Source organism: Chionomys nivalis, chromosome 23 (genome assembly GCF_950005125.1).
Source record: "Chionomys nivalis chromosome 23, mChiNiv1.1, whole genome shotgun sequence".
In the NCBI taxonomy this organism is placed as follows: Eukaryota; Metazoa; Chordata; class Mammalia; order Rodentia; family Cricetidae; genus Chionomys; species Chionomys nivalis.
The window spans coordinates 24,979,768-24,992,197 of NC_080108.1; the positions used below are offsets into that span (position 1 = coordinate 24,979,768).

The 12,430-nt window shown below is 42.7% G+C and overlaps 1 protein-coding gene across 2 annotated transcripts in view; it reads left to right on the forward strand.

Annotated features, from left to right (window-relative positions):
* The window catches only part of Lrrc28 (leucine rich repeat containing 28), a 99,296-nt gene that overhangs the window by 9,941 nt on the left and 76,925 nt on the right, over positions 1 to 12,430 (forward strand). For both annotated transcript variants that reach the window (XM_057756293.1, XM_057756292.1), the window contains exons 3-5: positions 2,663 to 2,703; positions 6,366 to 6,403; positions 7,249 to 7,386. In XM_057756293.1, the coding sequence (XP_057612276.1) occupies positions 2,663 to 2,703; positions 6,366 to 6,403; positions 7,249 to 7,386 (217 nt within the window). The remainder of the gene's footprint in view (positions 1 to 2,662; positions 2,704 to 6,365; positions 6,404 to 7,248; positions 7,387 to 12,430) is intronic.

Below are 12,430 nucleotides of genomic sequence, written 5' to 3' on the forward strand. Positions count from 1 at the left end.
AATGGTAATGTTTTTTTTTTTTTGGTTTTTCAAGACAAGGTTTCTCTTTGTAACAGTCCTGACTGTTCTGGAACTCACTTTGTAGACTAGACTGGCCTCAAACTCACAGAGATTTGTCTTCCTCTGCTTTCCATATGCTGAGATTAAAGGAGTGTGCCCCTACCACCCATAATAATTTTCTTATCTAAAATAAACCAGAGAGTTTCCATTGTGTTTAGATGGTTTTTAAAGCTATTCCTTAGAAAAGCCCATATATCAGTTACTTCCCTGTTCATTGTGGCCTGTCTTCCCCATCCCCTATGCCAGGCCTTGCTTCCTAAGGCTCCACAGTCTCCCCTCCCAGCACCACCACCTGGGGACCAAATGTTTGAACACAGATCTGTGGGAATGTTTTACATTCAAACCTTAATAGTCCTTGCCACTTTGTGAAAAATCACTATGTATCTTTATGCTTGATTTTGTTTGATTTTTACGTATGTGTATGTTTGGGAATATGTGCACATGTGAGCGCGGGTGTCCAGAGTCTAGAAGAGGGCAGGTGTGTTAGTTTCTTTCTGTGGCTGTGTTGAAACCCTGTGGCTGAGGCAGTCTTGTTCCAGAGTGTTTCTGTGGCTGTGCTGCAACACCGTGACCGAGGCAGTCTTGTTCCAGAGTGTTCGTCTGTTAAGGACAGAGCAAAGGCATGGCAGCTGGGGCAGCAGCTGAGAACTCACATCTTGAAGTGCATGAAGGAATCAGAGAGCCAACTAGGAATGGCCTGTGGCTTTGAAACCTGAGAGCTTTGCTCCCTGTGACAAGGCCACCCCTCCTAAACCCAAACAGAGGGACTTGTCATTCAAACCACCACATATTCCTAATCGCTGACCACCCCCAACTCCAAGCACAGTTGTTACAATAACAAAATTCTAGAGACCCACCATGTCTTTAGGAGTACTCGTGAGGCATTACAGGACAATAGGTCACTTTCTGAACGCCCCCTTCTCCTTTGCATATGTTATTTCCTGTGCCCAGAAGGTGAAGCAGAGCTACCCTCCTGTCCTCCTCATGCCAATCTGTCATACTTGTCTTTCAGAATTCATGCCAGGCGTGTTTTTATTTTCATTTTCTAAAATCTATTCCTGTTTCTGTCACTGAAACCTAGCTTACCTTTTGGTGTTTGTGGGATGCAGAATGAAAAAAAAAGCATATCCTGTGCGTTCCTTCATATAGATGCATCGTAACGTGCATCTCCGTCTACTCGTAAATGTGAACCATGTTTGTCATTTTATACACAGGTATTTACAGAAACACCCCAGGGATGGCACTGTCGGCTCCTTTCAATCTGTAAGGGCGATTGTAGACCTTCCCGAACCCTTTGAAAAGCACTCCTCCTCAGCACATTTCACTGTCTACAACCCCCTCTAGAGGCCATCCTCAGGACCAGAAATGTTACATTCATCCATCTGCCACGCCCTCTAGAGGCCACCCTCAGGACCAGAAACATTGGACCACAGTCCTCATCTCTGTTCATACTCAACCTTTTTGGTTCTCATTCATTCTTTAGCAGCAGAACTGGGGGGGGGGGGGATTGAGGGCTCTGTGAGGCCCCTGTAACAATGCAGTGTCAGCAGAAGTTCATTTGCTCACACTTTGAACTCATGCTTCCAAAATTAGGGTGTAGTCATCAAGGTGGGGGTCCCCTTTTGGGGACTATAGAGAGTCTTACATGCCTTTCTCTCTGTGCAGGCTGTGGGCAGTCCTTGGCATTCCTTCTCCACAGCTGCCTCTTTAGCCACTGATTCTCTCATCCTTGGCCTTCTTCCTTCTCTCTGTCTTCAGAGAGGTGTCTTTCTTTTGCCACCATGGAGCCAGAGGGTTCTGGTTTCTCTAATGTATTGTTTCTCAAACCGTAGGTAGCAACACTTTTACAGGAGTTGCCTAAGACCATCAGAAAACACAGATATTTATACTATGATTCATAATGTTATATCCACTCTGTGTATAACATTATGCAAAATAATGCATAATAAATGTCGAAATGCAAAAAGCAAGGTTTATCGTGTGTGCACAATAAAAGCTGGCAGGGACCTCATCAGTGCAACAGCGGCAAGAGGAGATACCCCACCCCTCTAGAGGGCATTATTTAAAGGCAGAAAACAGAAAAGTTACATTAGCAGAGTGTATGCTGCCAGGTGATCCAATCTACAGCAGTTGGAAAGTTAGGAATTTCCTTTGGATGGTCTGTTCCTGGGTGGTGCCTGGGTAGTCTGTGGTCTTTATCTATTGAAGCCAGGTATTGCTTCAGGGTAAACTACTGAGACTCAGGCCTCTATTGAGCTTGTCATGGCTGGGTCCTACATTAACAGTAGCAAAATTATGGTTATGAAGTAGCAACAAAAATAATTGTATGTATGGCTGGGGGTCACAGCAACATGAGGAATTGTATTAAATGGTCACAGCATTAGGGTGAGAACCACTGCTCTAAGGGATGCTGATTTTAACTGTTTGAATTTACTAAGTGTCTTGTAATTGGTGTTAAGTATAAGTCCTAAGCATGTTGTTGTTATTTTCACATTCTCAACATTTATAGCCCAAGAAAATAGTCTATTGTGTTTAAGATAATTAAAAATGTTGATACTTTTTTTTCAAAGATAAAATTTAATTCTGAGTTTTTAATTTTCAGCCAGAAAACCTTGCTCAGAAGCTTCCAAACCTTGTGGAACTGTGAGTCTGTTTATTCAATTTTTAAAACAAACAAAAACAATCAATCAAACAAAAAACAAGAATGGGAATTTTAAGCTATTTGAAATTTGTTGCTTTTGAATGTGGTTGTCATGTTGTTGCTATGGGTAGACCAGATGCTTTGCTAACTAACCCCCATGGTGTGTTAGAACCCTTTAATGTGTTGAAAAAGCTCTGTTCAGGCAATGAAAATGCTTCTTCTGGGAAGTCCATACAGTTTCTGTAGACCTACTGTGTGCAGATTTGACCATGAGCTGTTAGTGGTCAGGTCATGATTAAATAGTATATATTAAATGCTTAATCCATTCAATCCCCTAGTCTTTGTGAGTCTCCATGAGAGTGTTGTGACATGTCTTGGCCTCTCTATCATTAGCCATGTGACTCTGTTCTAGCCTTCACTTCTTTTGCCAATCTATGTAGAGCTTCAGCTCAGCAGATATGAGAACCCAAGGCCTTCTTATTTCTTCAGTTGCTCCTTGCACAGCTCTGGACTTGCTGATGCCCCACATGGGCCGGGGGTCTTCTGGGCTGACGTCCCACGTGGACCAGGGGTCTTCTGGGCTGACGTCCCACGTGGACCAGGGGTCTTCTGGGCTGACGTCCCACGTGGACCAGGGGTCTTCTGGGCTGACGTCCCACGTGGACCAGGGGTCTTCTGGGCTGACGTCCCACGTGGACCAGGGGTCTTCTGGGTTGACGTCCCACGTGGACCAGGGGTCTTCTGGGTTGACGTCCCACGTGGACCAGGGGTCTTCTGGGCTGACGTCCCACGTGGACCAGGGGTCTTCTGGGTTGACGTCCCACGTAGGCTAGGGGTCTGTTGGGTTGATGTCCCATGGGGGCCAGGGGTCTGCTGGGTTGATGTCCCACGTGGGCCAGGGGTCTGCTGGGTTGACATCCCACGTGGGCCAGGGGTCTGCTGGGTTGATATCCCATGTGGACCAGGGATCTGCTGGACTGATGTCCCATGTGGATACTCCCTACCAGCTTTTCCTTCATGTTTTCTGGTTTGTGTCTTATTTGTTATAGCTGTTTTGTATTGCCTCAGGAAGCTGTGAAATTAAATAGTTGCCTGAAATTTGTTTCAGTTTAGCACTGGGATAGGTTTTTTGTTTTTTGTTTTTGTTTTGTTTTTGTGCTAGAAATTTTGGACTTACTCTTGATAATAATATCTATATCTCTACCTTACTAGAGTATATATAAGGTATCTATATCCCTACCTTACTAGTGTATATATAAGAACAGTTAATAATATCTGTATCTCTACCTTACTAGTATATATATAAGAACAGCTAATAATATCTATATCTCTACCTTACTAGTGTATATATAAGAACACTAATAATATCTATATCTCTACCTTACTAGTGTGTATATATAAGAACAGCTAATAATACCTGTACCTCTACCTTACTAATATATATATATATATATATATATGAACAGCTAATAATATCTATATCTCTACCTTACTAGTGTATATATATATATATGAACAGCTAATAATATCTATAGCTCTACCTTACTAGTATATATATATATATATGAACAGCTAATAATATCTATATCTCTACCTTACTTCTCACTTGGTTGTATCTTAGAATTATTTGTGGAATTGAGGTTGTGTTACTCTTGATTCTTGATGGAGGATCTTTGAAGACCCTGATGGTTGCGATGTGTAGAAAGGATCAGGAACGTTGTAGTGCTTTATGCCGTCTTCATTATAGACACATTTAGTGTGTTAAAATGTGTTTTTAAATTTCAGTCATAATAGTGGGTACTTTAGTATATATTTTGACTTGGCCATTTTCATAGGTAGAAATGCAGGCAAGTATTTTGTTGAAACAGTGTTTAAAGCCGGGCTCTGCCTCTATTTTTATGTGATGGCATCTGGCTTCTCTGCACAACAAATGTAGATTTGCATACTGTAGTGTGTGTGCCTGCACATTTATTTACAGTCTTTTGGCACAAAGAACCTTAATCAAGAATGCTTCCAAAAGGATTGCGTTTAAAATGTGTAATCAGTTTGTATACACAAAGCAAAGAATGAGTCTATTCTAGAGTGCGCACTTGGTTAAATGGTGTCACATAGTTACCAAGTGAGGGCTTGCTGCTGCCTGGCAAACACAGAAGCCAATACTACAGCGTGGACTTTTGCCAAAGGAGAAGGCTTTGTTGCTTGACCAACTTGCAAGAAGGCCAGGAGCTCTAGGCTCAGGTCTCTCTTCTATCAGACAGTGGGATAACGATAGTGGAAACGAGAGGAAATGCCGCTTGTTGGTTAGATGGTGGTCAGGTGTGCTTTCTTCTCCGCTCTGTGGAGGGGTTTATTCTGTTCTGCTGGGGAGTTTGAGCATGCGATATTGATCACAATACTCGGCTGCTTCTCTTCATAACCATTTTTGAAAAGCTGGTTTCAGACCTTAGGAACCATTAGTGAAAAAGCCTTTAGGAATTTTCTGGAGGGTAAAGTTTCACATCTGAGACTGTCTGGGATTAGCTGATTTCAAAACTCACAGGTTAACATCCTCTACAAGACTGGTTTAATTTGGCATAGAAAAAGCTTCACAAAATTACTTTGTTATTCTGTGCTCCCTGACAAAAATTTTAACGTTCACTAAAGATTTTTAAAATGCAAAAGAAATTTTCTAAGTTATATTTTAAAATACCTTTGGGAATTTGATTTGAAAATAAATCATTCTAAACTCTAGTTTTCTTACCTCAAAAGCAGCAATGAAGCCTATTTTCTTCTCTTACTACCCTATGATCTCTGGCAGTCACTGTGTCTGGCTCTAAATATCTTGTTTCCGATGGTACCTGGAGTCTCCACAAGAGTGTGCCAAAGATACTTCAGTGCGAAAGTGTGATAACTCAGGCTTGCCCGGGCTTGCAGGTCTTTTTAAAGAAGTTCCATTTGCTGAGAAGTAAAATCTCTGTGCGTTGGCATCTGAGTGTCTGCAGATGCTTCAGTGAACATTTAATCCCTGCTCTTGGGTGACAGTAAGCATGCCAACTAGAGATAGCTTTAAGGGTTTCTTTTTCTGTTTTTTGTTTTCCCTCTTTGAGTGTTTTTCCTGCAAGTATGTATGTGCCCATGTGTGCCCGGTACCAGTGGAGTTTAGAAAAGGTTGTTTGGTTCCAGGAACTGGAATTACAGACAGTTATGAGCCAACAGGTGGGTGCTGGGAACTGAACCCAGCTCCCCTGTAACAGTAACAGCTGAGCCAGTTAGAAATAGCTCATCTAAGTTACATTTTAGAAACTAAAACTGGCATCCCCTTTTACTCACTAGGTGTTGATATCTGTTTTACACAGTATATGTATTTCTGAAAACCTGAATAATTTAAATGAGCTAGAGAAGTTAGTAATTTTTTAATGAGGCTGGAAAATACCTCATTTTTTGTATTAATGATTTTAAAATGACTAAGTCAAAAGATAGATTTGATATTTGTGATTTAGCATAAGCTATTAATTACTCTCAAATTATTATTACTGAGTTATATCTGTGTGTTTGGGTTGACATCACAGTATGAAAGGAAGTTTTGCCTTATGTTTTGATAAGTTTTCATACAGCTTGTATTAACTGATTACTGACAAAATACTGAATAATAACAGCTGCTCTCCCCCTCCCCCTCTCGTCACAGGTACCTTCATTCAAATAACATAGTTGTGGTCCCAGAAGGTAAGCATACTTAGAATTTTTTAGTTTGAAGTCTATGTAGTTTATATTTTGCTTTATGAGTAGATGAAATTATCTCTTTAAGCCCATTTTGGTTAGCGTGTTAGGGAATTTTAACCTAAAGGTCTCCTTAATTCGTTTGCTTTAAAAATGTAAGTCCAGTTAAGGGTTACGGCTAAGTAGATGAGGCTAAGAGGCCAGTGAATGACCAGGTCGATCTCTAGACAGTGAAGCAAGGGCTAAATGCAACAAACTCAGAATTTAGTTACACAGAAAATCATACATTCCTTCAAAGTTTGTGTGTGTGGGAGGACAGCCATGTGACTTACTCCTCAGATGCCTTCCTTGTTTTGTTTTGTTTTGTTTTGTTTGAGGGAAATCTCTCACTGGCCTGGCCTGGAGCTCACCAAGTAGGCTAGTCTGGCAGGCCAGTGAGTGAGCTCAGGTTTCCTTGCTTGTGTGACACACTTTTACCAACTGAGCCACTGTCCAGCCCCTGCTCTTAGTTCATTTGGGAGCAGACTCCTATGTCCTGGCTGGCCTCAGACTGGCCTCAGGCTCTGCCCTCCCCTCAGCTCCCTGGTCAGTGGCTACTGAAGTTTGCCATCACAGCTGGGCTCATCTTTGAATGGTTTCTTTAATCACACATTTCCCCCATTGGTGTAGCATGTTTCTTTGTTACCTTGGTTAAGCTGCATTTTATCTCAGGATGTAAATATCTATCACTTTCATAGCTTCGCTCTCCTGCTTTATCAGTCCAAGGGGGAGAGGGAAGACTAAGCATTTCACCCAGGACCGCTTGCCTCCCACTCATTCTGCCTTCCCTCTCTCTCTCTCTCTCTTGGAAGCCATTGGGTCCCTTGTAAAACTCCAGTGTCTGGATCTTAGTGACAATGCCTTAGAGATTGTTTGCCCGGAAATTGGTCGTCTGAGAGCCTTACGTCATCTTCGATTAGCTAACAACCAACTACAATTCCTACCTCCAGGTAATCCCTGTTTGTATAGTTTCTTGTGTGCCATGACTCTGTTTTTATCACTGTATACCCCAGCCGTGGGATATATAGATGTATTTGCAAGTGACTGTTTATTTAAGACGAAACAAAGGAATGCAGGGGAAACACAAGCAAGGGTTGCTCTGTAAATGTAAGGAGATAGTGTTTCTGTCTTAGGGCCACTGCGGGAGTGCATCACGATCAGTGTCCTCTCCCACCGCTGCTGGGCTAGATGCTTGTGTGAGAGAGAACTCAGAGGCTTATGGTGTTTTTTGTAAAAATAGTCTTAAGAGGGTAAGTAATATATAACCTCATAACAAGTCTCACCGCTTCCAACTATATTCAGTGCAAACACTTTCGAGTCAGTAAAGAACGTGGGTTTCAGGGCTTATCATGGGTGGTGTCTGATCATTCCAGCTTTCACTTTCTCCTTTTAGATAGCAGGAGATCAAGTGCTCTTTTGAAGACTGCCTAGAAAATGTAGCAGCAGAGATAGAAGCTTTCATATTTGACACTAACTGATGCATAGTAGGGGCTGGGACTGTAGCTCAGTTGGGAGAGTGCTTGCCTAGCATGTATGAAGCCCTGGGTTCAATCCCCAGCACTGTACAAACCACGTACAGTAACGCAAGAGGATCAGAAGTTCACAGTTGGCCTTGGCTACATGGTGGGCTCAAGGCCAGCCTGAGATACAAGAGACCCTGTCCCAAAAATCAAAGACAAAGAATGAAATGCATGAGTCTAATGTGATGTTTGCAAACCCTGCTTATATGCAAGCAAGGGCACTGAGTGCTTTTGTTCCATATGGGTGTTCTGTTCTTTGTTCTTTCCTGTGCATCACATTTTGTGGTGGGATGTGATCATTTCCTTCCAGTGCATTCCCAGAAGTTAATGGTGTTCTAACACCATCTGACTGCCTTTTAATAACCGCTGAAGGTATATATTTCCTGACTGCTTTCACAGAACTTGTTTTATCTACACTTCTGTGCCACAGGAATTCGGGCCTGTGGTTTTTTTTTATTTTAGTTTCCTAGCTTTATTTCTATTGTCTACATCTGGCTCTTCTTGTTTTGAGTGATATTTTATTCTGTAACAACTGTGTGTTTTCAATAGGAGAGCCTTGAGTAGGTTTTGTTTGTTTGTTTTGCTTTGGGATGGGGCTTCACTGTGTAGCCCTGGATGTCCTGGAACTCTGTAGGTCCACCCTTCTCTGCCTCCTAAGTGTTGAAATGAAAGGCATGTGCCACTGTGCCAGGCCAGGAGTAGGTGCTTTTCTTCCTCGGCATCCTCTTAATGCTAGACAGGCTCTCCTACTTCCTTGCCTCACATTCACACAGCTCATTGTGATGTGATTTCAAATATTTGATTGGTTGGGCCAGGTCTAAAGCTCTCCCAAATGTTTGGCGGTGTTTGAACATAGATTGAAGAAAAGAAGGGGAGGGTCTCCGTGGTTGTTCTTCTCTTGTGGCATTGGTGGCAGTTGACCTCATTAACTGATATGCTATGGCAGCCCCTTCTCTATAGTCCATACTATTATGTAGCTGTTTGCCATGCTGCATTCCCTCAAAAGCTTCCCAGCTTACTATGGTGGATTTTTGTTTGTTTTTTGAGACAGGGTTTCTTTGTAACTCTGGAGCCTGTCCTGGAACTTGCAGACCAGGTTGGCCTCGAACTCACAGAGATGCACCTGCCTCTGCCTCCCTAGTGTTGGGATTAAAGGCATGCACCACCACCGCTTGGTGGTAGTTTGTTTGCGGTATGTGCTGGCATGTGCATGTGTGTATGTGTGTGGGTATATCAGTGTGTGTTTGCTTGAAAAAATTATTTCATAGCCACTAATTGAAAAATGAAAAAGATTCAGGATGTAGAATTAACACAAGCACCTGTATAGTAGCCTGGCTGTAAGGATAGTCACAGCTGACAGAACTGTTTCTAAGCATGCACACAGTCTTTTCATGTCCAGATTGCCATGGAACCCAGGGTTCTATCAGATTCTGAAACTTACCTATAGCTCACATGATAACTAGAGAACGGTTCTTGATAAATACCCATTTTCTACAAATTCTCTCCCTCTTCTATTGGATTGCAGTACTGCTGTTCTCTGTGTTGTGCTTTTGCCTTCTCATCACTCGCCTGCTCCCCTGTGGGTGCCTGGCAGAAGCAGGAGCAATGTTTCCCTGGGAAGTCTGGAAGAGACTGGTGGGAAAGAGAGAGGGAGAGAGAGAATGGGGGAAGAATGGGTATAGCAGGTGTCAAAATCGGTTTGCCTTATTTTCTGAATTATTATAATGCATTGTGATATCTTCTCAGGTTCTAGGTGATAGACAGGTGTATTAGAATAAAAGGGGGGAAGTATTCAGTAGGTTGGCGCACCTTGCTCTCCTTCAGTATTCCACTGGCTCTGTCCTTGCGTCACACAGCCTTTCTACTTGAGCTCGTTCTTGCTGGCTTCTGTGAGCCGCGGCCTACCGTTCCTGCAAGGCTCGAGCTGCTTGTCTGAGGCTAGAGCTGGAGCATATTGACCTTGTCGCCTCTGTACCTCGTTGTGCACCACACTCTCCTGTTAATGCTTAGGAAGTCAGAGTTAGTCATAGCATCATGGCCAGGATGTCCCTGTACAATGTGGACCATTCTGTTTGCCACTGCTTTACCTTTTATAATATAATTGGTGCTCTTGTGATAAACCAATAAGCCATGCTTAACTCTGTTTTTTTTTATTGTTTATTTATTTATTAAAGATTTCTGCCTTCTCCCCGCCACCACCTCCCATTTCCCTCCCCCTCCCCCATCAAGTCCCCCTTCCTCATCATCCCTAAGAGTAATCCGGGTTCCCTGCCCTGTGGGAAGTCCAAGGACCACCCACCTCCATCCAGGTCTAGTAAGGTGAGCATCCAAACTGCCTAGGCTACCACAAAGCCAGTACGTGCAGTAGGTGTGTGTGTGTGTCTAGAATTCCTTCCCAAACTCTCCTAGGTTTTATGTGGATGTAGTTGCGCCACATTGGGTGACATTTTATAGGCAGAGACTGTTCATTCATTTTTCTGACCACTCAGACCCAAATAATCACACATCAGTTAGGCATTGGTTTCACTAAGACATTTTCATTCATATATATTATTATATTGTTCTTATTGCCCCCTACCCTTTCTTCCCACTCTGCCTATCTCCATTCTTGCCTCCAAGTAGTCTCTTGTGTTTTCATATCATACATATTTTTAAAGATTTATTTATTTATTATACAGTGTTCTGTCTGCACATATCCCTGCAGGCCAGAAGAGGGCACTGATCTCATTACAGATGGTTGTGAGCCACCATGTGGTTGCTAGAAATTGAACTCAGAACCTCTGGAAGAGCAGCTAGTCCTCTGAGACATCTCTCCAGCCCTGTCACTGTCATTTCATTACCCTCTCTTGTCCTAATGTGCGTCCTCTGTATGTGGCTTCTTTCACTGAGAATTGTTTTGAGTGGCATTCATGCTGTTGCACGTATCTGTACTTTGTTCTTTTTTATTTCAAAGTAGTACTCTATTGCATAAGTATTTACTTCCTCTTGATGAGCATACAGATTTTTCAAATGTTTATGTTCATATGAATAAAGCTGATACACTGTAAGGGAACATGACATTTTTGTGGATATACCTTTTTATTTCTTTGGAGTAAAATATCTCAAGAGTGAAAAAGTTGCTGCTTCATAGGGTAGTGTACCTTTAACTTCCCCGCAGTCTTCAGAGTGGCCGACCAATTCTCCTCCTCCAGTGTGTAGGCGGCCCCAGGCCCCTCCTCCCAGTGCGGTCTTTCCCATGTGCTTCTCCTGCTTGTTTTTAGCTAGGTTATTAGGTATTAAAAAAGTTCTTTTATTTTGTATTTAGTCTGTGTTTTTCTCTTGCCTGAGAGTGACAAATACCTCCTTGTGTGTTTATAGGCTTTCCAGAGCTTTCTTTTGGTTTGCAGGGATAGCTTCCTGGTTTACATGTTGGTGACCGGCATGTTCTCATTGCTGAGAAATGTACTTCCATCGGCCCTCGCCCCAGCCCTGCTGTGGCCTGGATTGGCTTCGCTGTATTCTGAAGAGTTCCTGCCTCGCAGAAGTTTCTCCTGCTTTCTTTTTTTTTTTTTAAATATTTATTTATTTATTATGTATACAATATTCTTTCTGTGTGTGCCTGAAGGCCAGAAGAGGGCACCAGACCTCATTACAGATGGTTGTGAGCCACCATGTGGTTGCTGGGAATTGAACTCAGGACCTTTGGAAGAGCAGGCAATGCTCTTAACCGCTGAGCCATCTCTCCAGCCCTCCTGGCTTTCTTATTATCTCCATCCTCCAGCTTTCCCTAGCGAAAGCCTCATGTGCCTTGGGAAAATTGCATCAGAGAGAGAGAGGGAGAGAGAGAGAGAAATAGGGAGGAAGGAGAGCCAGGAATGCCCCTTTCAGACTTCCACAGCTGGACTTGGGGCAGATTTCCTTTTCCTCTCTTTCTTTCAGTCAGGGCCCAGCAGCCAGGGATTTCTTTTAAAATGTTCTTGTCACTTATTGAAGTAAGCTTAGGACAACAGCCGCCTCAGCTGCCGATGAATTTAGGAGCTACTGTTATGTGGCATACCTAGCTTGTGTTGGTTGTTACAGGAGAATGTGATCTCTTCTGACTTTTCTATTAGATTTTTTTCTCTTTTTTATTATTTTATAATTTTATGTTCATGGTTTTTTTTTTTTTTTTTTTTTTTTTTTTTTTTTTTTTTTTTTTTGCCTCTGTATATGGCTGTGTACCACATGTGTGTGGTACCTGCAGAGGCCAGAAGAGGGCACTGGATCTCCTAGGACTGGAGTCACAGAGGGTTGTGAGCCCCCATGTGAGTTCTGAGGCCAGAACCTCTGTCCTTTGAAGAGCAGGGCGTGCTCATGACTGTGGAACAATTGCTCCAGCCCTTTCTTAACTTTATTTTACAGTTAAAAGTGTGTGTGTGTACGTGTGTGTATGGTAAAGGTCAGCTGGTTATGAGCCACCTAACCTGTGTGCCAGGAAGCAAACTTGGATGTAAGA